At 42.5% G+C, this 26,838-nt stretch overlaps 1 protein-coding gene across 1 annotated transcript in view; it reads left to right on the top strand.

Annotated features, from left to right (window-relative positions):
• NCKAP5 (NCK associated protein 5) overlaps positions 1-26,838 on the top strand; it is a 366,387-nt gene that overhangs the window by 132,527 nt on the left and 207,022 nt on the right. Inside the window, exon 4 of the mRNA XM_035556100.2 lies at positions 23,264-23,327. Coding sequence (XP_035411993.1) covers positions 23,264-23,327 — 64 coding nt within the window. The remainder of the gene's footprint in view (positions 1-23,263; positions 23,328-26,838) is intronic.

The following is a 26,838-nucleotide window of genomic DNA, read 5'->3' as shown; positions in this document are numbered from 1 at the left end:
GCTCCCCCCGGCGCTGTCCCCCCCAAACCGGGGGGGCTTCACCTCCCGCCCCGGGCCGCCCCCCCGCCGCGGGGAGCCCCCTCCGCCGCCGCCGCCGAGCTGCCGGAGCCATTGAGCCGCGGCTGATGGCGGCAGATGGGCTGCAGCTGACAGCCCGCCGCTGCTCCCGGCGACGGGGACGGGGCACGGCCGCCCGGCGGGAGGAGCCGCCCCCGCGCCTTAAACGGCCGGGGACCGAGCCGGGGGACGGGGACGCGGCCACCGCCAGCGGAGAGCGATATTAAGCGGCGGGGGGCGGCTCGCGGAGCGGGGCACGGGCTGCCCCCGGCAGGTAAGCGCCGGCCTCGCCGCTCCCCTCAGCCGCCCGCTTCCCCCTTCGCCTGCTCCCGGCAGGGCGCGGCCGGAGGCGGGCCCCGGCCCCGGCACCTGCTCCCGCCCCGCTCCCCGCCGCCGGGCAGCGCCGGGCCCGCCTGGTCGGGGCCCGGGAGCCCCGGAGGCCCCGGCCGCCCTCCTTCCCTCCCTCCCTCCCTCCCTCCCGGCTGCCTCCGCCCCGCGGAGCTTCTCCCCCCCCCCCCCCCGCCTTAACGCGGGGCCTCCGGGCCCTGTTGCTCCAGAGGCAGCGGGTTTGCTTCTGGCAGGAGCACCCTAACGAGCCCTTGGGGGTTGTTACGGGGGTATTTTTGTTCGTCCTTGTTTGATTTGGGGTTTCCGTTCGGCTCCTCTGCACCCATGGAAAAAGGGGGTGGTGCTGGGGGGAGAAGTGGAGCGGGAAGGAGCCCCAAAGTGAGTTGGAGCGATGGGGTGTAAGGGAAGGCAGCGTGGGGTCACCCAGCGCTGGTGGAGAGGTTGCTGGTTGTCACTTGGTTGGCTTTACGCAGGTGTTAGGTCTGCTATCCGTTTTCTGAGGTGGGTTTGACCTGAAAATACCCTAAATAAGCTTGAAGAAGTGTGACTGGGCCTTGCAGTTTCCCCATAAGAATAAAAGAACCTCATAAATAACAGCATTGCTAACTTTCTGTACATAAGACCCTTTTTCTCAACATAACAATAAACAAATTTAAGCCATTTCAGACTCGGACCCATAAATGTCCAGCGCAAATTTTCACTTCCCTTAAAAGTGGGTATTTCAGATAAAACCCTTGTTTACCCGTGGAAAGCTAGCGAAGTTTTTAACAAGTGAAGTAACGTTAAATAGACAAGTGATTTACATCGGCGGGGTTGACTGTATACATTACGGGATTGCAGATAAGCTGTGTAAGTAAACAGGAGCGCAGCGCTCTGTTATTGTGCGTGGCTATGGAGATATGATGGGACTTCTTTGCCAGTTAATAGCATGAGGCTTCGTGGGAACTGTTTGATCTGCAGGACTTTTGCTTGGCAGTAGTTTACTTAAGGTTATTACACTCTGTTTGGAGACTCGTATTTGCTAGCCATTATTGCATTCTTAGCTCCAGGCTTCCCAGAGTTACAGGTTAGTAGGTCAATAAAAATTGTGCTGAAATGCTGGAATTGACAGGCTGGATTTTTAAATGTGGTTGGGGAATAACTGTGCAGCAGGCGGAACTCTAAGGAATTTTTTTCTGTGGGTTTTGATGCTTGTTAGTGGTGATGAACCAAAAATACTTGTTTTGCCTTGAATACTGAGAATGTTTTTCCATTTTTTTGTTAATACAGGGAACAAGCTATATAAGCCAAACACAGTATGCCCTTTCAGGATCAAGTGGCCAGTAGCCCTAGCTGAATTTACCAAGACTTGCTTCCTTTTGCCAGTGATCACTGGGAGTAATGCCGCTGGCATTGGTTGAGGCTTGCCAGTAGCAAGAATAACAACGTCATCAGGTCCCCGCTACTGCAGATTTACATGTTCCTTTAAAACGTGAAAATTACCGTGCTGTGCAAGGAAACAGTATGGAGAAGTATATTGTTAAATTGCCATTGCTTAAAAAATACTCTGACAAAATCCTGAGTCTTCTGAATTAAAGCATCCCAGAACTTGCTCGTGAACCAGCGGGTGCCAGCGGTGCGTCACAGAAGCCCAGGTTGGACTCCTCCGGTAGCTGCAGTGCATGGTGCAGTCACAAACACAAATTTCAAGTATTCTGCCAAGTACTTGAGACTTGTGATTAACTGTGTGTGCGGAGCAGCTCCATTCATGTCATGCCATACAATTTACGTGCTTAAAGTAAAGCATATGGCCCCCCCGTGCCCAGCTCAGCAGTGTGCTGACAGTTAAGGATGGGTTGGAAGCTTGGTGCGGAGCTCTGACAGGAAAATGGGAAAGAACAAAACTTCAGGATGGTTTTGGCATCTCTTGTACAGTTTCCTCTCTCACTGCACATTGTTAAATAGTTCTGATAGGAGCGTTACATCCCTTAGCTCAAATATAATCAGTTGTATTTCTTGGCATTTTCAGTCTGGTCTCTTTGTCTTGGCGTTTTTAGAGAGTTTCCTCAAAGTTATTCCTGCCTCTGCTTTTTCTCATTTGTCTTTCCTGTTAATCGCATGCAGCTCTTAATTACTGGCAGAATTTGTTGCTGGAGTGAAGTCTAACTGTATGTTTTAATAGATATTTGGTGATGCCTTCTTTCTTAAGCAAAGAACCTCCCTTTCTGTACTAATTCTGTCGTGGTGAACTTCTCCACTCCTGTGCCAGGTCAGGTTGGTTCCAGCTCTTGCAGAGCTGTGCCACTCTGTCAGATGAACCCTTATGCAGAGATGCTGAGTAGCAGACACCAGGTATTATGTATAAATCCACTTCTCACACTGATTAATTTTCCATTTACGACCCTGATTTTGCAACCAGTTGAACACCTGCTTAATCTGAGAGTTACAGCATCGAAATAGATAGGTGACTGGGTGTCGGGTGCGTGTGGAGGTATTTGCAGGATTAAGGCTTGCAAAGATGTGCTGCACAAAAAATGTAGAAGACTTAAAAACAACAACAAAAAACAATCCCTTTTGCTTTGCTCTTATCCTCAAGAATCATGGTTGGTAGTTGCTATCAGTTTCTTTAGTTAAAATGTATTCACATAGGGGGATGGAGCTGTCTTGGGACTGGTATGAAGCAGCAGGAGTTGTTTCTGCTTGTGTGCGAAGGTTGGAGCCGCTTTTTCCTACTGAATCTGCACAGTGATAAAGTTGAGATTGTCAGAGCGCTATTGCAGAACTGCCACTGCTCAGAAGTCAGACAATGGATAGGCAATTGTAATAATACTTTTCTGAGAAAATCGACCGGGAGCCTGGTAGGTTTTATGTTTGTTTCCATTTTGAAGAAGGTCCAGAGGAATTACTACAGCAGAGTTCTCTTCATTGTTTCTAACTCTGTCATATTTAGAACTCATTTAAATTGTGTAATGGAAACTCTTAGGAATGACCAAAGAATTAACAGAATTAGGATATTAGTTAGTGGATACAGACCTAAGCTGATATGGATAGAATTAAAAATAAAAAATAAGGGAAATTCTTCTTCTTTTCTTAATATATTCAAGTGATTTAAACATTGAGAGAGACTGGGTGTTCCGCCAGCAAGACTCGATATGCAAAATTCTTCTAAAAGCCAGAGACCCTGCAGTTCTCTACTTCTTTGATAACTGATTTTTCTTCTATACTTATTCCTTGAAATGAAAATATGATTTATTTTTTTCAAAAGGAGAAAAAGCTTTAAAATACAGAAACTAATGGCTCATAAAGGAGAGTCAAGTACTTCTTCCTCTCTTGCTGTGGCGTATGCACTGACAGTTCACATCTGAAACATAAATTATTCCTCAGAATAATCAGAATGAAAGTAAGATGAGGGGGAAAAAACAAGGTATGGAAAAAAATTTGATGTATCGCAGAAACAATTTTCACCACTGCTGTATGTTGTGAAAGAACAAAAAGAAATACTTTTATTTTTCCCATCTCCATTCTTAGGATCTCCCTTAAATCTGTGCTGTTATGGGGATCTGAGCCAAACATTTACCAGTTGCTTTCCATATACATCTTTGTTCCATTTTCTAATAACTTTCCTTGCATTGTGTATAACCCCCTTTAAATAGACTCCTGGCTCCTCATGGCCTGTGTTGTTCTAAATAGACAATGCAGCTGTTCTCTCATTACATTCACTTGGATCCTTAAGGCTTTTCAGTTCTTCTCCGTGCCAAGATTTTGCCCATGTTGTTGCTCTAATCCACTACAGGAAGCTAAAATCTTTATCCCATTGTATATTTGCTAATAAGAAAATTTCTTGTGACCGACTGCGTGTACCAATTCCTTACAATGAGTGATTCTATTTTTCCGAAGGTGCTTGATGTCCTTAGAATGATCGGTCCAGTTTTTGTTGTCACATCATTGCCATGTGTGCAGTTCTTTCTGTGGAAAGAGAAGTGGATCTGTGTTTTTTTCCTTTTCTCCTTCTTTGCATTAATTGCTTGTATACCTCTTCTCCACATCCACCATGTATGTCTGCATTCTAGCATATGTTACTAGTCTCAGATACAGAAGCCGAAGAGCACTCTGTAAGATGCTGACCCAACTGACTTGCAACCCGAGGGGCAGCTGTGTCTGTAATAAGTATGCAAGATGCAATAAATAGGGAATGTAGACCAAACCAGTGTAATAAACTCATCTTCCTCTTAATTTGGGGTGAAGTCCAGAGCTACCAGTTGAGCCATACTCAATATGTGTCATATTTTGGCCTTCTTTGCATGGGCAATGAAGTGGTTCCTGGGGGCTGCTGAAAATGAGGTGGAGTCATAATCATTCCTGCCGAGGAAGACTGCTCCGGGTGCTTGGCTAGGAAAGACATGGGTGACAAGTCTAGGCAGCCACCCATCCTCACCACAATGTTCAATGATCCCACAGAAGGAAGAAAAACATGGGGCAAGTAGGATGACTGTTGTTTTAAGCTGGGGAAGACTAATAGATCTGTATGGCAAGGAACAGGACCCACAGGCAGCAAAATCCTGAGGAAGAGCAGGGCAGGCATTGTGAACGGGTGAGAGAAGGGATCGGGAGGTCGAATGACGAGCTTTGTCTTCTCAGGTGAGGAGGAAAAAAATGGCCATGTTGGATCTTGGTTTACTTCCTCTTGAAAGAAAGTGATGAAATCGTGTTCAGAAAGAGAACTGCAGGTTTGGAGGAGTGAATCAAAGGTAGAAAATACTTAGCTGCAGAGGTATGTTCCGTTAAGTTTGAAAAGTAGTACCAGGAAATTGTGAGAACTAGGGAATAAAAAAAATGTAGCAGGACAGTCTGTCGGGCCTTGAGATTTGTGATACAGATGTTATGAAGTGTGAAACCACGTTGTAAAACTGGAGGAAAGGAAATGTGCTATTAACAGCTGTTAGAAGTCCTTTGTTTTCACTGGGATTTTTCTGGGGTGGAGATACTTATATCAAACAAAGGGTCAATCTTTTTATAAGTTGTTAAATTATTTTAATAAAAGCTAATGCTGGCACTCATCACTGTAGTATGAATGCACTTAACTTAAAAAAGATGATGGCAGTACTCCCTGATGGGTTTACTTCATAGAGTAATGAACAGATACTTGGGTATTTAGCATGTATTTTGTTGGCTGATTTTAGGTTTTGTGCTAGGGTGGAGGTAGGGTAGGTTGGGATGTATCAGTATGTGAGCTTCTCTTTCCCTTGGCATGGAAAGGCTTTTTTAAAAAGAGATATTTATGGCAATACTTAGATAAATATTATTAGAGTGTGGATTAATCTCCTTAACATCTTCATTCAGCAGTGGTGTAGCTGTGATAGGCTTAAGGATGGGTAAGCAAGACGAAGTTTTCACTCATGAGTGTCTCTTAAGAGATTAACATGGAAAAGGAAGTCAAGCTTTTGGCACATAAGCCCTATTGTCTGCCTTTTTAGTTCTGTTAATCTCCTCTTTTTAATGATGGTGGCACAGCCCAAGTACTTTTGAGTGAAATCCAAGTGAGTTAAAATGTACCTGGCTTGTTTAGTAGTAGTTGGATCAGAGCTCAGTGTGAAGCGTGTAATAAATAGTTTTGCTTCATTCTGCTGCAATCTTACACTGATAAATCTGTTTGAAGATAACAGGTAAATTGGTGAGCTCTCATGAACCCCATGATTGTAATCTGTGAGCCAAATCCAGTGTTAAAGTTTGATAGGTGTTCTGTAGTTTAGGCCTACACCCTGCTTTTAGTTGTCTTCTGCCAACAGGCGTAGATACTTTTAAATGCAACCATATTTATGGATGCTTGCTGGTTATCTGAATAATGAGCTACTAGCTGTTAGCCTAGTGCCTCTTTTGGTACATTTACCAAAATCATACATGCATCTTTTTTATGAGCTGGTGCACTAAATTACCAGTGTTTCAAGTGTCCTTCGGGGTGTTGCGTTTCCTTACCTGAGTAGGCCCACATCCAGGTAGGGTCACTTGGCAGCTGGGAGCACTTGACTCTTGATTAAACCCAAACCAGGTCTGTGTAGTTCTGACCTGCCTGGGTAGTCCCCAAAAGCCATTTAAGTGAGGATTACTGGCGTGGGCAGAAGCTTCAAAGGAGACTTAGCAAGTGTTCTCCAGAAGCGCTGCTGTAACAGGGTACCGCAGTGGGACAAAATGGTGTCGCTCTGTGAAGAACTGAGCTCTGCACGTGTACTTGAGGTGTATATATGCTGCTTCCTTTCATACAGGTACGTTTATGTATGAATTAAATCTTTCACTACTTTCTGAATGCCATTCTTGAAGAAAACCGTATTTCAGAAAGTTTAGGAGCCCTGTTACCAGCCTGTGGTTGCTGCTCTGTGGAACGATTTTGTGGCTGGTGGTGGAAGTTGGCACATGCGCTTGCAGTAGTTGATCTCTGGCTTGTTTGTGTCTTACCATTTGAGGGAAGAACCTTGCATAAACTATCAGCATTCATAAAAAATGATTTTGTCAGGCTGTATTAGAAATCGTAGCTTTTGTTCAGGCTCACTGTATGAGATAAATCCCTTCCAAAAGATAGGTGTTTCAGCTGATACAGTATGACAGAGTTAAATCAGATTAGAGGTTTCTTCTTTAGCTGCAATATCTACCTAAAGATAAGACAAAATTATTTATACTGTAATAATTAATAAAATATTTTCTATATAAGGAACTGAATCTACACACTGATATTTGAGGTATCTGTCTAGTTTTCCACATTTTATAGGTTCTTTGTAACAGGTTATCATAATAATTATCAATATGGGCACAGTTCGTAAGGTGTATATTATCTAACTCTGTAATATTACTGTAATGTCCTACTAGCTGTGCTCCCAATAACATCAATGAATACTTTGCTTTAGCTAACATGCTGCCAAGTTGTAAAGGTTGACAATTAAGACTGGTGCCTCTGGCTGTCCCAGTGAAAGTAGCATTTTGATTTTTTTCTTTTAATGTTGTGCTGGGATGAAGGCCAGTTGGCCTCTAAAGATAGTTTCCATAGCTACTGTCCTACACGGAAAGAAACTGCTGTTACAGCATTTTTCCTTTGGACCTTTATAGGTTTTATGCAAGCTGTCAAGACAATTAATTTTCATCAGATGTATCGGTTATTAGCTGTTGAAAGCAAGGGGGCATGGGAAGGTATATATGATGAAAAAAGCATTAAACTGTTTAAAATATCAAGAGATTTCTTTATGTACACAATATGAACATGTTTCAGATTTACAAAATCCCATTACCGCAGCATCTGATATGCCAGAATGCAATCTACGCTCAAAAGACAAGGTCCTGAAATTGCTCAACTTTATTTCTGGGAATAAGCGACCTGTCACTGATTTTCACTGCTGTTTGGTGTTGGATGTTGGGATTTAGATTTTTTCATGCCTTTTAAAAATGAAACTTAAAAAAACAAACAAACCTACCTGTCAGAAAAGGTCACTAACTTTCAAAAGTTTAAAATAAAAACTGTTTTGTGCTTCATATGTATAGAAGAGGATAAAAAAGGCAGTGAAGATTATGGCAGTATGTTGTGTTTTCTTTAATAAATTAAAAAAAAGGCATTGAGCATAAGCTTGATTCCCGAGGCAAGTAGGGCTGACGAAGCCTTGGTTTTGCTCCTCAGTGAGGCTGCAGGCAACGCCACCTCCTTGCCGGGGCTGGTTCTGGGAGCCGTTGGCGTGCCATCAAATTACCAGCCTACACCCCATGCTTCCCCTAGGGGCTGAGGCCGAAGTATGTGAGTACACAGACTGTAATATTAGAGCGGTTTGTGTAAATTTGACACCTCTTCTCATTCTCTCTGTATGAAGTGTTGGGCTGGGCTGTGTAACATCCGAAGGGTCCGCGGAGCAGCCAGAGGTTTTTCTTCCCAACTTGCAGCGTTTGGTGGGTCCTGAGCCCTGCTAGCTCCAGCTCCGTGGTGGTCTGCCTCTTGAAAATCCAGCTAGGTGTTTGTCTGGGTCAAATCAGCTGGTGAAGTACGTATCAGTGGGACGGGCAGCTTGCCTGAAGTCTTAACATTACTGCTTGGTATCATGAGTGTAACTTCCTAGGGTATTTTTTATGCTTCTCTTCATTAATACCTTTGGCATTACGAGATGCTTGTGTGCATTTACTTACAAACATTTTCCTCATACAAAGACTGCTGACTGATGTTTTGTTAAATGTTTTGCAGTCTTTGTTCTGCAAGATGCCACTAATTTTAAAGAAAATACGGCTTTGGGAAAGCTGTAAGACATGACCTGTGTATTGGGGAAAACAGGAATTATTTAGTACCTATCTAGAAAATAGTTTTCTCTTTGTCATTTGCACTTCTGAGAGGTTGACAGCTTTGTATTTTTGAGTAAAACTGTGTTTTTTATAGACAAATATAGAAACACTGTCTATAAGGAGGTAAAGTTTTTCATAACATTTTCACAAGATAGTACTGGGGGGAAGATGCCTGCTGAATGGTAACGTGACCTCATGTGTCTTGAGAATTTCTTTCTTCCTGCATCTAAGATTTGGAAAAAAGGCATGAGTAAGCTGACTGCAGCAACTGTAAGTTTAGCAGGTAGCTGTATAACTATTGTGTGCTAGGCCATTGCACTGATGCAGGGTAAGAACTTGTCTGAAAGAGGACATCATAAGAGGTGCTGATGGAAAGCCTTAACCTCACAAACTGAGCCTGTGGTTGTAGGGCAACGCAAGACCCTTGTGTTTTGGCCATGGATTCTCAATGACAGAGCTTCTGAAGAGATGAATATGGATGCAGAGTGCAGAACAAAATCCTAACACTTTGCCTCCATGTGAAATTAGATATTAATAGCTTTCACTATGAAACGTGTTTTTAATGGGAAGTGCAGCAAAGAGCATGTACTGGTAAGGAATAATCTAAAAGCATGGGTTTTTCTGCTTCACTAAAAATAAAATCCTTAACTTGTCCTATAGATAACCTTTTAATGACAGACAAAACTAATTAAGACAGTAGCTTGTTAAGAAAAATATGTCAGCATGGAAGTAATCTTAGTATATCAAAATATTGTTTTTGCAGCATGATTAAACAGGAGAAGGTATTCTGCTTTGGGGACTTTAAGAAAGGAAGGTGAATGCAAGCATCCCCTAGATACTGATCCTCTGAGTTTGGAAGAGCACTGAACACCCATATTACTAACTCAGAACACTAATAGCATACATTTTGTATTGAAGAGGATGTTCAATTCTTTTAACACTCTTGTAAAATACTGCTAAGAGCCACTGACAAAATTTTCCTCGTGAACCCTGGTTCTTGAGAAGATTGCTTCAGCTGCCTTTCTCACAGACATTTGCCAGTTACTGCTGGGGCTGGATGTTAAAGCGGATGCTTATTGCAGCCTCATACCGATCCTCTGAATTCCAGGTAAATGCATGCCTTTGGTTTAAACAGCAAATATTCAAGATGTCCATGTGTGCTTTCTGTCAGCTGTCTTGACCTCATAAACTGAAGACATGACCATGTAGTGTCATGGAGTTTACCTGCAAAGTTGATCACCAATTTCATATATGGCTGTTTGTCGTCTTCGCTAACATTAGTACTTTAAGTGTAGTTCAACTTAAGCTCAAGATTAGGCTCACCTAGGTAATAGGCAGATGCCCTTTACTGGATTTATTTGTCAGTCTGGCTTTTGCCTGGGGAATTAAATTTTGAAATAATCAATACCTTGATTTCAGACTGACGTTTTCCTGATTCTGTAAATGAGATAATTCTTGAGGTGATATTACGTGACCACTGTTTGTGGTTTTGATTTTGCTTCCTAGAAAGGTGATGTATTTGGTTAGTGGCAATGACAGCAATAAGTCATTTCAGACCACAATTTATTACTCAGCCTCGTAGATAAAATACTGGATTTTTTTCTGCTGTGAAATAATGGCAAGGAGCTCTGTTCAAACATCAAATTGGCTTCAAAATGTTATTCTTAGTTGAAACTGGAGAAACGCAGATTTGCCTAAGCATCTGGTTGACAGTTGAACATCAGAAAATCTGTGTTATTACTTCAGACAGTTAATATTTAAGTCATTTTTAATATACACTTAATGTTTGTTTGGAAATGCCTGAATGCTAACGCATCTTAATCATGATTCACCCTTACCTTTTAAATTATTTATTTTGTTTGCTGAAATTAAAATTCCATTGAAGTTGACGCTATTTGAGCTTTGAGAAGCTGGCCTCATTCACAGAGCAGATCTTGCTGATGTCCTTGGGGAAAATCATTTAAGATGCCCTAAGAGGGTTTAAGTTGCCTGGGGTTTCTTGAAGGTGTCTTGCTTCCCTGGTTCAGGTTTTAAACAGAAAGCTTTCTTTTTCTTTTTCCAGGTAGTGTTTCCTTGTAAATGACAGGAGTACAAATTTTCATAATTTTGTTAGAATTTTCAGACACGTCATGAGTAATTAGAAAAGTTTTAAATTACAGTTTTGTCCCAGCCTTGTTGAGCTGTACTAGCTGAAAGGACAGCTCAGGATGTGCCTGAGCTTATCTGAAAGTTTTTAATTTAACATGAAGAGATCAATGTTTAAAGATTCTGTATTGAAGCAAATCCTGGTCACCGTATAACTGCGCTCAGTAAAACAGCTTGAGTAAAGCAGGTGGATCTCATGCCAGTTGCTGTTCAGCTCTTGCATCATCCCCAGAAAATTACCAAGGCTGTGATTTGACTGTGTGAATTTAAACGACTTCATAAATACACACAAATACTTTCATTGCTCCAGTAATAATTGTGATGTGTTTTGGATTTAATTTTCACTGTCATTAAGTGTTACATTGGCAGAACTGTCATTGAAAACTTAGTTTCTCTCTCTTTACTTGACCATGTTTGAAAGCATTTTGCATATATTAGCATATGCTGTGCCCATTAAAGTGACAAGGGTAATTTCTGTATTAAAATTGGCCTGCGTGCGTGCCAGCCACTGTTTGATCCAATGCAAATACTGCTCTTTGAGAAGCTCTCCTCGGTCTGGGCGAGGGTCCCTGTAGATCTGTGTCCTTCTCAAAGCCAATCTTTTCTTCTCTTTTGGGTCTACTGAGATTGCGAAGCTTGAGTTTGAGGTTCCAGTTAATCATCTAATTTGTCAAAACACACAATCAGCCAGAGGCCACTGGCTTTGACTTCATCTAGTTGTCTTTTATAGACAGAGTGATAGAAGAAACAATTATATCATTAGCATGTAACTGATTTTATTGCTGTAAGGCTGCATAAATATGAATTCATGGATTGGGTTACTGAAGGATACTTCAAAGTGGTTTTCAGCATGCCTTTTTTTTTTTTCTGGCATAATGAGACATGGTTTAGACCACATTATTTTGTTTAAGGCATGGCAAAGCACATTCCTGAAGTGGGAGAGTGCTGGGAAAAGTCCAACAGTTTATAATTTTTCCAAGAAAATTATGGTATCACTTTTTTCTTTAAATAAACAAGGAATTCTCTGTTACTTCCTTCCCTGCTTCTCTCCTCTTAACAAAACTAGTAGGTACGCTGAAGTTTACAGGGACTCACGTTTCTGAAATCTAAAATCTAAGTGGTGATTATTGTCTATCAGTAAATCCAGACCATTTTTATGTCGACATTTGAGAACGTGTGTAGGGAAGAATGCATTTCTTTTATCTGTCTCTTGCTGGGAGTCCAAGCAGAAGGCCCCTGCGGGGCTTGCATTGATGCTCGGCATCTGCCAGGAGCGGGCAGCTCTTGCTGCTGGCTATTTGCAGGTGGCTTGAGAGCCAACTGTTGCATGCCACTGAGCGACCTGTTGCTCTGTAAGTACACATCATCCGCTTTACCTTGTACTGCAGGCACATCTTTTGTACAAAGATGACCTTGGCAGACTTTATCTAATGTGTCCTTTAACTATGAAATAGGCTTTTTCCTTCCAGAATTATGAAAAATGGATGTTCATCTGAAATTACTTTCATAATTGGTTTATTTTTCACTGCTGCAATGTAAGCTAATGTGATTGAATAGGTGCACAAGAGCTTTTAATAAGAGATCAAGGATATACACATGTAAAATGGAGTAGCTGATTTCACAGAAGTGTTGCAAGTATTACAGGTATTGCTCATCTTTCAGCATATATGCTCAGTATCGATCAATTATTAAGTTCTGTGCTGCAAACCATATTTCTGTCCTTTTAGTAGCCTTTTCAGTTCCTTCTATTGGACCTTTCTTCAAAATGCATTTAAGAAAGCGTTACCTGTCTTGTAAGGTTAGCTTAGTTTTACTGCTCTCACTTTGAGACTTTTTCTTGTTGGGCACCCACAGACTTGTGTGTGGGGTTTCTGTGCACGGTATCCCAGAATGGAAATTTGGAGGCACAAATACAGGAAATATGTGGCGTACACATGTATGTTTTCCCTCATACAGAAAGCATCAATATGTACCTGGTGGTTTGCTGTATATTTTGACCTATTCTGATTGTTTCCTGGGTATAAAGCACTTGGCACTACTGCTCTGCAGTCAGAGTGCCTGGTGCTGGGCGTTGATGCACGCAGTTAATACCCGTGGGAGTTGGCGGTGCTACTGTCCTGCTGCACCCACGGATGCATACAGCATCTCACTATTCAGTTTGTTTGCTTTCCTGTAAAACGATGTGAGAAGAAATTCTCTCAGCTTACTTGGTAGAGGAAAGCGAAGATGGGATGCGGGACAAAACTCTGCTGCAGGGACCTGATCCAAGAGTGAGCTGCCTCTGGTCTCGAAACGGAGCCGGTCCCCAGCCTGCATGACTGAGCATTATTCATGAGCCTTAATAAAAGGATACTGGTAGTCTTGAGGGTGCTAAAGGGAATGACAGGAAGCAACAAGAGCAGTTTAAAGAGTAAAGAAAGGGAATCTTTCTGAACAATTTTGATTCTCTTTGAGCAGAGGGTCACTGTAGATTTGCTAGCGTGTGTGGCAGAATACTTGAAAGCATTGAACTACTACATAAATGGAAAAAGTCAGGAGAAAAAAAGTGAGTCAAACAGAATGAAATCACTTATTTTATTTCTTGTCCACCAAGAAAAAAAAAAAAAGGATGATTTTTCCAAGGTATATTCCAGTGCTTAATTAGAACAGGACATGAAGACAGCAGGAAGGTTACAGAGCATGCAGTAAGTGATACTCAGAGAGAAAAGACATGGTATTTGTAAGTGCAGTCTGGTAAGCAAAACAGAAGTTCTGACGCTGTGGGCTTTCTGGATGGATTAAAAACATATCACACTATATAACACCCTAAAAAAAGTGATTACAAAGAGCACCAGGAATGTGTTATGATGATCTGGGAACAAAGGAGTGGAAAACAGAGGTAAGAGGTCAACCAGTAATGAAGCAAAATCAGATATCCTCTTTGATTTGTAAGTGTAAAACTGAGAAGCTTTGTAGAGAACGAGGAGAAAATCTTTCTAAACGTTGCCACAGCCAATCAGAGAGATGAGTGCATCACTGAGACATAGCAGACGGGAAGCTAGTTATGAAGAAAGCAGTAGGATCTAAGAGCTTGGCTTGTTGTCATATCAGTGTATTTGATTTTTTTGAGCTTTACACCCCTATTTTTCTTCAGTTGTGCATTTGGTCCTTTTTTTCTGAAGAAATGTATATACTCCTTTGATTTTATTTCCATAGAAATACAAGAGAAGGCTTAGTGGTTCGTTTATAGGATCTCTGGTTTGCAGGCCCAGTTGTCTACAGCCTTCATCACTCTTTAGCACATTCAGTGAAATTAAGTTTCAGAAGCTGCTAGTTCACTAACAGCATGTGGAAGGAGCAATTTGTATGAATGTTAATCGTGGAATTTAAGAGCAATTAGGATTAGGGCTAAGGAAAGATCTGATACTTGTGAAAGGCATACATAGAAGGAACAGACACTAGAAGCAATGGCAGTCTGCTGCTCTTTGCTGCTGTTAGTTTACGTCTGAGTAATACTGGTTATGAAGAAATGTTTCCCCTGTTTTCAGCGTTATGTGAAACAAGGGTTCTGGCTTCATCCTGCGAGGGGACCATCATATAAATATCAGTTAGCACCCTCGCAGAGAGCCTCGGGGAATGAGATGGAAGGAGTGAGAATTCTTTCATGCTTTGATGCATTGGTTGGGAAAGTAAAAGTACTGTTGAGCACGATGCATTTTATAGTAATAAACAAAGATCATTAGCTGAAGACAGAAGTGCTGCCAATCCTGAATCTTTCATGAGCAATAAATTCTCATTAAAAATCCTTTAGGGAAACGCATATCCTTTCAGAAGAATTTCCACAGCACATCATGTCCATGTGACAAATCTCTGGAGGAAAAAACGTATATGAACAACCCATGATTGGGGGATTTGTTAGCTTAACTTTCAAGTCTTTTGCAGAAAGAAAGTATTTCTTGATTGTTTATGCCTTTATTTTTCTTTTTTTCAAGGTCTACTTGGGAGCAGGCTTATTTTTAAAAAAGAGAGAAATACTTTTCTTTCACTGGGAATGGCTGAACCGGGTCAGGTCTCACAGCCAGTTCTGTCTGAGTAACAATCCGGAGAGTTCCTCGTGTGTCGGGAGACAGCTTCTGACTTCCAAATGTTTAATTTTTGAAACAATTAACACCAGTAAAAAGTGTAAAAAGAAGGAATATAGATAGATAGTTCCATATGCTCTAAGGATCTAGTACTTCAAGCCATACCGAGTCCCCCACCCAGAAACACAAGAGCTGAGAATCCATCTTATCTAGAGAACAGCTTCGTCCAACTTAAAAGCAGTCAACAACATGGGAAGTAAAAAGTTACGTGCTCACAGGATGAAACACGCCACGAGGAGCAGTTAAGCTGGGGAGAAGCAGCTCCAGGTTCCCTGCTGGTGTGCTCAGTTTTAAATCTAGAGTAGTGTGAATGGAGATGCTGAGGAGAGGCAAGATGCGAAAAGTACCTTTACAAATAATGGTGCAAAATACAAAGAGGTAAAAGGCAGCAGCTAAGCCAGCACTCAGCTCTGGCCCAGTGCCTCTTTCATTGCCCTCTCTGCCTGCCTGCAGCGTAAAGCTAAAACTGGAGACTTCTAGCAGCCTGTCTTATTGTCTCATCCTCCCATTTAAAGAAATGGAGCTGCTGGACCACGAACTGCTGCAGAACGATGAGCTGGGTTAGTGATGCAGAAGGGGTAGCGTAAAACATGCTTTTCACGCTGCCCCGTGCTGGATAAGGTTATAAGAATGATGCAGCGACTCCGAGCATGCTGTCAGAAAGATGATATACACCGTTATTTTCTTTTTATTATGAAAAAGTGCTAACTGCAGCCCTTGTACTGTGAAAGAAGTCTCAGGAAGAATTTGTGTACAATTTTAGAGTGTTTCAGGGCTTTCATTAAACAGATGCTTTCATTTGCATAACAATTTAAACCATCACCTGGAAAGAAGAACAAGCAGTTATTCTCAAAGTGAAGTGTGGGGATCTATATGCAACTGCTTCCAATATTACACTTTAAAGTTTCTGTGGCTAAATTAATATTCTAAACTGACTTCTATTAGTCCTTTTCATCTCTTTTCCTATCTGCCTGAACACAGCTTTTCCACGATAAGTCTTTGAGAACTTGGCAGCTTGCCTAATCATACAAATTCGCTCTGTATGCTTCTTGGATTGCAACTTATGGGCAGAAATAATACAGCATTAAATGTGAGTATTACTGTTAATGTAACATTAAAATTGATAAATCAATCACTTATGTCAAGAAATTCCAAAGTTGTAGCCACGCTGTTGAATTTTGCTAAATTGCTTTGCTATCTATTGTGTGGCAAGCATTATAGAAGAGAGATGATAAGGTTCATGGTTAACATATCACTTCTTATAAGAAAAAAATAACCGTGGGACAGATGCTGTGCTCATTTATTTGTAGTAGTGTGTTTTTGTAGTTTGTGGGATATACTAAATCAGCAGGTTTAAACGGGGAACAAATCTGGGCAGACTCTGGCCCTGCTAAAATCTTCATGTGCTTTTTGAGAAATGTGAGGTTTTCATAATGCTTGGAATATTTTACTTATAATGTGAAAAACTGTATGTTAGAAGTATGTCAGGGTTCAATACTGTACTGCTGTTTATTTCTTCTTGAAACTTGAGTGTTTGAAGCGTTATACTAGATGGTGCGTTAAAGTAACAGTGTGTAATTCCCTTGCCTGCTGCAGTTTACTGGTTTATGTTTGAGCTGCCTTTTAAAAACAAATCTTTAAGTATCTCTCACTACTGTCCCTGGACTTCAGAAATGATTAGGAATTTTTTTCTCTTTTTGTTTCATAAATAAATTCTGAGTTTTCCCCCCCGTTTTCCTTCTCCTTTTGGTCTGGGATTCCAGGTGGAAGGTGTCAGAGGAATACATCTGAAAAAAATGCAGACAAATGCATTCTCTCTTACATGATGGTCACAAGTGAGATGCTCCAGGAGATCTGTGAAATGATCGCTTGGTGTAATGCGTAATCACCCCGCTGGTTTGGCATCACGCCACCCAGACATCAGTCTCTCATCCTATGAGTAAGCGTGTGTGCCGTGAGGAAGGAATCACCTGCTCCCCTTTTCTTAATCCAGAAACTTCATTAATTGTGGCTGCTACTGTCTGTGCGTCCAGGCAGTGACCAGGTGCTGGTGTATCTATTTGTTGTCATTCTCATTAGCAGCAGGTTACTAATGAGTGTTAGAGACTGCTATTAAAAAAGCTTTTACCCTTTGCTTCCAGGCTTTTCTACAATGCCAAAGTTTAAAAAAAAAAAAAAAAAAAAAAAAAAAGCTCAAAACTTGAGAGGGGAAAAAAAAAAAGGCACTTTGAAGTCCATGTGTAGGTGTCCCTGGCTGTCTGATGCTGCTGGCCCAAACGCTTACAGGATTTGAGAGATGGCAGTGCCGTGGGGTCAGCGCTGACAGTGGAAGGAGACTTCCCCCAGCATTTAAAAAAAAAAAAAAAAAAAGCTGTTTGAAATGTTGACTGAAATAACAGTGAATAATTAACACGTGCAGGCTTGCACCCAGGATTCCCCTGTTGAAAGCAATGAACGCCAGAGCAGTAATAAGGATTGTCCATTTGAGAGAAGATAGTTCTGCTGCAAGCGCAGCGCTGCCAGCCCCACACGTGAGCTCAGCACCAGCGATGTGACCGTGCCCGGCTGGCTTCTGCTGCTGGACTGGGAGAGGAATTTGTCACGAAAACCAGCCCGTCATCACTCGACATGGACTGCTGATAACCTTTCCTTTCCTTATTGCCTAGCAAAGGCGGCCTTTTGGCTCTTACCACAGCCCTGCCTCCTCCTGGTGTATCTGCTTCTCATGGTGCTCTTTGCTTCTCACTGCTAACCCAGGTGTGTGACTGAGCCCCATGGCACCCCCTGGTCTCCCATGGGATTTTGGTGTATGTGGTCTCTTGGATGCTTCTGGAGGTAATTAGACGGTCTTTGAACCTGCTGCTCCAGATTTCACATACATTCAGATCTACTGGAAATCGGTGAGAGCCGCAGGGGGGGACTGATCTATATTTTAGATCACAGTTGTACACCCTGTGTTCCCCCAACACACGCTGTCTCATCCCAAAGGAAATACACTTTAAGTAAGTTGCTGCCTGTTTGGCTTGTCTGGATTTGGCAGTAACCTGTCCCGTGGAAGAGAGCTTTAATGTAAATGATGTTTTCTGTATGCTTATCTCTTACTGAGAAATAAATGAGCAATAAATGGGAGGCTGTGCCTTGCTGGTGGCTCATCCTATCTATTCTGCTTCTCCTTGACAGCATTGCTCTGTCTGTTGTAGTAACCACAGTCTGCAATTATTATAAAAATTAAATAAAGCTCGTACTTTGCTCAGCGTTAAATTCTCAATTAATAGTTCTTTGCAAGACGACTTTTTATTGCCAGATCTAGCTAAACTGCTGTGGTGCTAAACAGCTTCAAAAAGAACACAGCGCTGACATCTAGAGCAGGCCAAATACACCCTTTATGCCTGATCTTCAGCAGCAAGGACGTTTGTGGCATCGCCAAGCACTGGAGGAGGCACAGCAGCTCTCCATGCCACCCACGGCTGTCCCCTTGTCAGGTCCCACCAGGCAAGGGACTCAAGACCGGACAGCACCGTGCCGGAGCGGGACTTGGTGGGCTTGGTGCTGGGGTTTCTGGTGCCTTGGGAAACCAGGGTCATGGCTACGCCTGGCTGCTTGGGGGAGAAAATTACTGAGAACTAATTCTAGGTGATAAATAGGGAGTCATTTCAGGGTGTAATGATTAGGGACACTTTGCAAATTCAGCTTCTGAGTTTTTCTCGTTTTGCTGACTTCTATATGATGAAATATATTTTTTCCTGTTGTGAACTAAGTGTTTATTCACTTTCTAAATCTCCATAGTGTAGAGTAGGAAACTCTTGGTAATTTCTCTGCTCCAAAGTGGTCTGCAGAAGTCACCAAAGCACTCACTGGAATATAGCACGGTCACTGTGGTTGGACACGAGCGCTAAAAATAAAACAAATTGTAAGAGCAACATTTTTAAGCTTGACTTTTTCCGTAGGTCAAGCGATTGTTTTCCATCTTTGCAAATAGTGAAAGCTGTAAGATGAAAGGAGAAGCCAGGGTTTATTTTCTGGTGCAGAACTGACCACTTCTAAGGGAAATTGCTGCTGAGTGAAAGTTTCCAAGAAAGGATGAAACGTGAAGAAAACACTTTCCTGTTCATGAAATAAATCGGAGAATAAAGAAACAATTAAGTTAGTAACTTGGGAACTGCCATACCTATTAAATCTTGTCCTCCTTCACTCCATGTGTAGGAATGTAATAATTTATAAGGCATAAGGTGAAAAATCTGCCTGCGTTAATGTTGAAAATGCAAGATGATGATACGTGCTGGTGTGTCTTGCTGATGTGTGATTAAAGCATGGATGAACAACATCAGGGTTTGATGTAACCATCCTCTTCTCAGTGGATCTTGGCAATTAAGATTCAGTGCAGCATTAACTTGAGTTTCAGGTGATGTCACGAGGAAATTCTGCATTCTTGTAGAGCTTTGAATTTGTTCTTTTTCATTGTTAACACTGTAAAATTATTTTTCTTCATTAAAACTGTAGAATCATTATCTACCACTGAAAATCTATTCTGAGTCTGTAGGGCTGAGGTCTTGGCAAATAGTTCTAATTCAGCACGTCATAATGGAGCCTTTAGTTTATGCCTTTATCAAGAAGCTATTTTAAGAAATACCTTTCCTGTGTGAGATGGAGAAGCAACACCATATATATCTATGAGCTGCTGACTTTGAGGTTTCAAAATACGAATGAAAGTCTTACTCTAACATTTGGGAAGTTGAACTTTGCTGCTAGAGGTTTTTGTTTGTCTCAGCAATGTAAAACACACACAAAGAAGAACTGAAAGAACAAGGCAGTCTTTCCTGCATCCAGTACCGCTTTTATCGCCTTGTTGGATCTGAGGATATCGGTTACCAGATGAGGAACTGGATCAGCATTTGGTCAAATTTACGTGGTAGGTGGGGGTCTGCAACTGCATCTTCTTGTCTTTCTTTATCCCTGTGGACCTTCGAGAAGTTCAAAGGACGCAGTTCCGCAGTAAAAACCTGAGCTGGGCCGGGTGGCTGCCACTGGTGGTGGGAGACAGCGCTTTTGTCTGGTGGCTGATGGAGTCTCGCTGGTGGGGAAGAGAGAAGGAGAAACGTCGGTTTGAGGAGAGTTTAGCATGTGCAGGATTATTTAAAACGCTCATGTTTTTCTTGGACTAAATGGGCTTTCCTCAAACTGTTGTTTTTTTAGAACAAGCTACTGCAAAATCTAGTGGTGATACTGAGACTTGAAATGTATCTTTCTTACATCCACACACTGAACACTTGTGTGCTTGCTTCCATCTGGAAAGGATATAATTGCATCCTTGTTTGGCTCCTTTAATTATCTCTTTGCAAAGGCCTCGGCTGGGAGTTTTGCCACTTACAATGCAAGTATTCAAACTTAAGAGCATAAACTACTTTCAAAGAACATTTTTGTAAACCCTTTATCATTTGGTAGTTTATCCAAAGCAAACATGAGAAGTTCTCAATGAACATGTTTTAGATTTTTTAAATCCTCAGAAGGATTCTGTTTTCTTGTAGGTTGGCTGTAGTTGCTAATTAACTTTGTTAATTAATCATGCTATAGGGATGAGACATGCTTGATTAAAAATAAATAAAGCCATATAGCCACAAAGCAACACTACAGATTTTTTTCCTATTTAGAAGCAAAGATTAAAAAAACAAGATTAACGTTGAAGCTGCATGTCAAATGTTCTTTGCATCCGAAAGGTTAAAGTAGCTGAAAGCTTATTTTTACAGCTCAGTCATAGTAAAAGTGCTTGTCCAGTTGTAACACTGGTTAAAAAAAAAAAAAGAAAACTCTCACTGTGCTGAGGACAAGCTGGGTGACTTGGTTGTGCTTGCACACGAAGGTCCCACTTCTCCCTGTCTCGTAGCTTACACAAAAACTTCCAGTGCTGCAAATTGGTGCTAAACGCTGTTGGCTCACGGCAGGATTTCGACCACATTTCTCACCCATGGTACTGGTGCGTATTTACACAGAGGTAATGGGAAGCGGCTCACTGCGGGCAATGTCCCAAATGAAACTGGATGGGGTTACCCAAGGGATTACCGTGGTCTGGGGGCGCTCGGAGCATCGTGTGTAGATGAGGACAACCATCTGCGTGGGGCTGGTGGCCCATGCCCAGCTCCTTCACCTGGAGGAAGGGAGAAAGCGCACTGGGACTCCTTTGAACAGGGAGCATGGAGCTCGCCTGTCTCTGTTTGCTTATTTTTAGATGCTGCTGCAACAGATAGCTCTTCTGCATCCCCTGTTGCAGGTTATCCCGTACATGATAATCTGGCTTATTTGTTGCTTTCTGCTGTTGAAAAGTCGTTCCCAATAGCAGGGGTGTTGTAGGTGCAGTATGGGAACGCCTGGCTCTGCCCTCCTTTGCTGGGAAAATTGTTCAGGAAGCCCTCTCTGACTCTTACCCTGTAAGAATGGTGAAAATTGGATCTCATTAAGAGCATCTCTCTTTGCTGATGGAGCTTGAATAGAATTTAGCTTTATAAAAGCTACAGAATTCCAGAAATGTGTAAATAAATCTCTGTTAGAGGTAAAAAACAGAGAGGGAAAAGCAGTTGTCCTCGTTCAGGAGGAATAACTAAACCTATGCAGATTGGAAGTACATGGAAGACTGGTTTGCGGGTTTTTTGTTTGTTTGTTTCCCTACATCTTTTCTTATAAAATATCTTCAGGCATTTGTTTTGCAATTAAAAAGTCAACTCCCCCTCGAAGGGTATACTGGCTTTTTCCACTAAAACACATTAGGGCACTGAACCAGCGCAAAAAGGCAACTGGCTATTTCTAGCAGATGAACTACATTCTTAAAATAGGTTTAACCAATTTTGTAATTTGTGATACTATGTGATAGTGTGACACTGACCAAGCAGGGAAGAGGGAGGGTTACATGTTTTAGAAGCAGTTTGTAGGATACTTGCGTTAAGGCTATCTGTTATATTCGTGCCACTCCTCCACTTTCAGTCATTTTTCACATGTTCAAAAAAGCATCTAAATATCATTCTGCACTAACACAAATGTAGCTTCCACAGGGTGGTGGCTGCGTTGCGTTTAGGTTTTGCCAATATTCATTTTTTTCAGCATTGTATGCATTTACAGATCACAATATTACCCATGCCTACTATTACTCTGACTGTTTGGGACCTCCTGAACAAGGAGGGATTTCCTTCCTGGTGGGTATCCCACGCCATGGGGCAGAGCCGGGTGCTCCCAGCCCGGCACCCTGCTGGTAGTACATTTTCCATTTAAATGGAAAATTTCTATCTTGGTAATGGTTATATTCCATTTTACAAATCCTTTTGCCAGAAGTTTTCAAAGCTGGTCTTCGTAAAGAATTTATTCATCTGCAAATTTTATGTTTTGTTGTGTTCTGATAAATTCTTCACATGCTAGTAAATTCCTCCGACATTTCTGCAGGGTGCTTTTCTTTCAAAAATAGGTGTTCTTTAAAAATAGCCTGCTTGGAAAAGTGTCTTCGTTTTTCTTAAATCCATTTTAAATTGTGAGAGGTTGCTTAAGTCCCAGCTGTTCCATAAGGTATTTTCTGTTTTGCTGAGCTTCCAAAGTAAATTCCTCTCCTCCTTTCCCCCCCTGCAGTGGCAGGTTCTGCGCCGCTTTGCAGTGTCTGGGTTTTGTAGTTCACATACTTGGTACGTGCTGCATTCTCCCAGTCCATACACTGTGAAAATCTCTCCCTTTCTACATATACTGAAAACATAATTCCATTCCTTTCTTACAACTTTTCAGAAGAAATTGCGTTGTGATTGCCAAATTCTTAATTAAGCAAGTTAGTTGCTATATGAGTCAAGAGGAAGATTTGGGTAAGAGCCTTATACCAAAAAAAGGTTAATAAAAAGAATAAAATTGCAAAATATGTACAGTATGTTTAGGAATTGAACTTTTTTTTATATATATAATTTTATGCATACATTTACTGGTAATTTATCAGTCTTCTAGCTGGTGGTAATGTAGTGCAGAAAAGGCTGATGTGCAAGGCTGCAGGAAAACAAATCACACGGCCTGATTTGCATGGTCTGCTTCCATACCAGCGGCGTGATGAGCTGTTTTGGTGTTTGAGCGGAGCAAATGATGATGAGATGCTGTTGATTTATTGTCAGTTCTGTCAGACTGCCACAAAATGAAACAATAACACAGCTGCTAAATACCTCAAAGAAATATGGCAGAGCTCTGCCAGGAGGGTTACCCAAGCGACGTGTAGGAACGCCACCGTAACGTGGATGTGGTGCGTCCTCTCTGCCAGTGACAAATGAAATGCTATTCACACGCTTTTCTTTCCATAGGGAGAAGCTGTCTGTGGCTCGGCTGCAGCGAGAAGTTGCACAAAGTAAGAGTGAAGGAACCATGGTAAGCTGCGGCAACCGTCTGCTTTGCGATTCTTACTTTACTGCTTCTGTCCAGGCCTTAGGTCCATTTTGTCTTGCTGAAGATGAACACCCGAGTAGTAAGGCAGTCGTGGCTGTAACAATGGGTGCAAACCATGCATTCATACCTCTGAGGAAACTCAAGGCTCTACCTTGGCTTCTGGGGAAACCTTAGGTAGCAAAAAGCTGCTTCCATTTCCCTGCTGATGGTGCTTACTGGATTGGGAAGCAAGGCAAGCAAGATCATGAGCACAGAAGGGCAATTTCAGATCAAAATGCCGTAGATTTAGTTGCCTGTTAAATCTTGGCCAACTGCAGAAAAATGGAAGAATGCAAACATGGAAGCTTTAAAAAAAAAAAGTCAATCCAATCAATTTGTAAATCATGTAATGCTCTTTATATCTTCATTTTTCACACAGCAGTTTGAGATTAGGCTTGTGAGCAAAAGTTGAAGTGACTGATTTTTGGTTAACCAGAGCTCTCAATTAATAGAGTGCCTTATCTCTTCAAAACAATTTTCTCTTGGAGCCAACATGTACAGAATGTGCTTAATTACTTAATATCTGAGGAACTCTTCCCATCTGTTAAGAAGTTTGTTTGTCCCTGTCTTTGGGTAAGATGTCGTAGGCTTCCACAGGATAATAAAGCAGACAAATTCAAAACCCAAATGAGCTCCCTCAGACGTACTCAGGAAGCTGCTGTTGATCTGAGTGAATCTCATAGTTGGCTGTGAAATAATTTGGGGGCAAAGCTTGTTTAACCTGGTGGAGAGAAGCTGTAGAGGGTCTGTATACTCAGTTAGCCGTGTGATTCAAAGTCCTTAAAATCCCAGCTGCCTCCAGTGAGTGCATTTTATAAATCATTATTAGTGATGAATGCAATGCAACAAGATTTAGAGGGATGTGGGTGACAGGTAGGAGAAACCTGCCATGAACCATATGACGATAGCCACGTGCAGCTCCAGAACAGAGTCGGGGTGGCTGACGGGACTCTGCAGGGACAGGAGCCTTGGCAATTCCCACAGTTTGTAGTGAGGGGAAGGAGGGCAGTGGGATTTGCACCGAGCCCCTGCTGTGTGCCAGGCATGGTGCAAGCACTGCCCCAAGACAGCCCCCTTGGGTCTGCACTATGGCTGATTTGGCCACCAGGAAGTTGTGAGAGTTAAGCAGTCAGGCAGATTGGGCACTTGGTTATGGTGTGTGTGTTGAGGCAGAAGTTCTCTAGGAACTGAGAAGCGAACTTCTGTCACGTTGAGCCATAATCCAGCAGTCTATAACCACGATGTAACTCCTGCTGACTTCAGATGGGATTTTGCCTCAGGAAGGATGGCAAAGATCAGGCATGGGGTTTAGAATTGCATTTTAGTTTCCAGCATAAACAATTTTCAAAATCTGAAAAGAGCTGTTTACTGTATTTGAAGTGTTTCCTTTAATTTTTTTAAACTATCTTTCCCTTGGAGGCATAGAACTAATATAATATATTGCATGTAAAATACACTTAGCGGGATAATTCAAGACTTCATGAAATAAGCAACAGTGATTAACCTTCTAGACCTGGTAATGCTTTTGGTATATGTGATTCCAGAGACCCCCTATTTTCAGTAGAAAACCTATAATTTGTAGGTTGTCACTGTCCTGAAGTAATTTATGGTGGAAGAACAGTTGTCATAACAAGTGAACTGCTGCAAGACCTCACTGCCTGACAAATGACACTCAGATTCAAAGACCATTACAATTCCTTTTATTTACTGTTCAATAACTTTTGCTTACATACTTCTTGGACTCAAGGAACTGCACAGAATAACGGGAATTGAGCTTCCTCTGTCCTAGCAGCTCTCAGCAGCTTGGAGACGATAACATGCCTTTGGGAGAGGGCAGCATAGGGCTGCAGCAGGGCAGGGAAGCAGTGGGGCCCTGGAAAAGCCCCAGGCTTGGGCTTCTGGCCTTGGTGTTGCACCCACCTGGTGGTTTCATCTCCTAGGGGTCAGGCACTCTGGGTGCCTTTTACTGCGGGCTTGTGAGATTCCTCACATGGCACTGCTAAGCAGAGTGTGATTTTGGATAATTGGTTGTGAGGCTGAGTGCTGTAACCCATTACGAGCTGACAGGTAGCTCCCCAGGGGTGCAGTCTCTCCCCAAGGTAAATATCAGACTGTTTTCCTGCTCTTCCCCGAGGGGTCATTTCCACAATTATCCTGCAACTACTGCTGAGGCAGAGTGCGCCTGTAGAGACAATTGCTTTGAAGCAGCTGATGTATGGAAACTTGCCTGTGTCTCAGAGCTCAGAGCCGGTAATTTTAATATGAAACACAGCAGTCATTAATTAACATTAATGAACTCAGCTGTGAGCAGTGTGGAAGCAGTATGGGTCCAGGAGATGGAGTATCTGAATGCAGGCGAGGCTGTGGACCAAGTAACTCAGGTAGGCTGTATTCCTGGGGCACGGAGCACGGAGCCTGCGTCACAGGCCGGTCTCAGGGCACGTTCTTAGGAGAGATGTAGAGAGAAATTTTGGAGGGGGATTTCGGGCAGAGCAAGCCTTTGGCTTTGGCCTTTCAGTGAGCTAACGCTTTCATTTGGGAAGGGCAGGGGTGACGGCAGTTGCTGCCATTAGCGCTGTGCTGTCTCGCATGGAGCATTATTCGTACACGCTGTGGGGTAGGCGGAAAGCAGCCTGCAGGAAGAGCCGTGCTGCCTCTCCTGCCTCTGCAAACCGCACAGAACATCACCAAACCTTTCTGCAGGGGGCACCTCGTTTAGTACCGTGCCAGTGCTCCTTCCTTACTTCAAAAAAAATACATTTTATTTGGGTTTTGTGATACAGAAGGGTCATGAGGGTAAGAAGCAGTGGCATTACAGCAACCCACAGCCACTTCTAGGATGCGCAGAGTCAGAGGGCCAGAGGCGTTTGTCCCTGGCACCGCGTGGCTGCAGGACAGCGCATGGTGCCGTCAGGTTCGGCCTGTCCTGCCTGCTTTCCGTCTGGCGCCTGTTTGATCGCTGTGTGAGAAAGCTGTGCGTAGACTTCACTATTGCCTTCCCTGCAGGAATCCTGTGGAGAATATGCTATTTATGACTTGCTTCCCTGCGCGGGGGGCCATCAGTTAGTATTTGCGGTACCTGCAGCCAGCTGCTGCGTTTCACATGCGGTCCCTGGAAGCCGAGGCAGGGGAGGCTTGTGCTCGCCCTCACCCACCAGCACAGGAACCGCTGTGGCGAGGCCTGCTCGGACACAGAAACAACATCAAGCAATCAACACTAAGCACGTGCTGTAGAACCTAGTTAAGCTGTGATATCTTTGCTCAAGAATGGATTTGCACATCTGTGTAAATAACACGGTGAGCGATGATGAAATGTGGTTTTTATGAGGAGATCTTTTATAAAGCTAAGGCTAAAAGATCAGGCATGCTGTACTGTGTGTGATACCAGTGTGTCTGCTCCACAACAGTCCCTGTAGAAATGTATTTTTTCATATGTCCCGGAGTTGTATTTTTC

The sequence above is a fragment of the Cygnus atratus genome, chromosome 6 (genome assembly GCF_013377495.2).
Source record: "Cygnus atratus isolate AKBS03 ecotype Queensland, Australia chromosome 6, CAtr_DNAZoo_HiC_assembly, whole genome shotgun sequence".
Classification (NCBI taxonomy): Eukaryota; Metazoa; Chordata; class Aves; order Anseriformes; family Anatidae; genus Cygnus; species Cygnus atratus.
The sequence above is the reverse complement of the archived record's forward strand: the minus strand, read 5'-3'. Positions and strand labels throughout refer to the sequence as shown.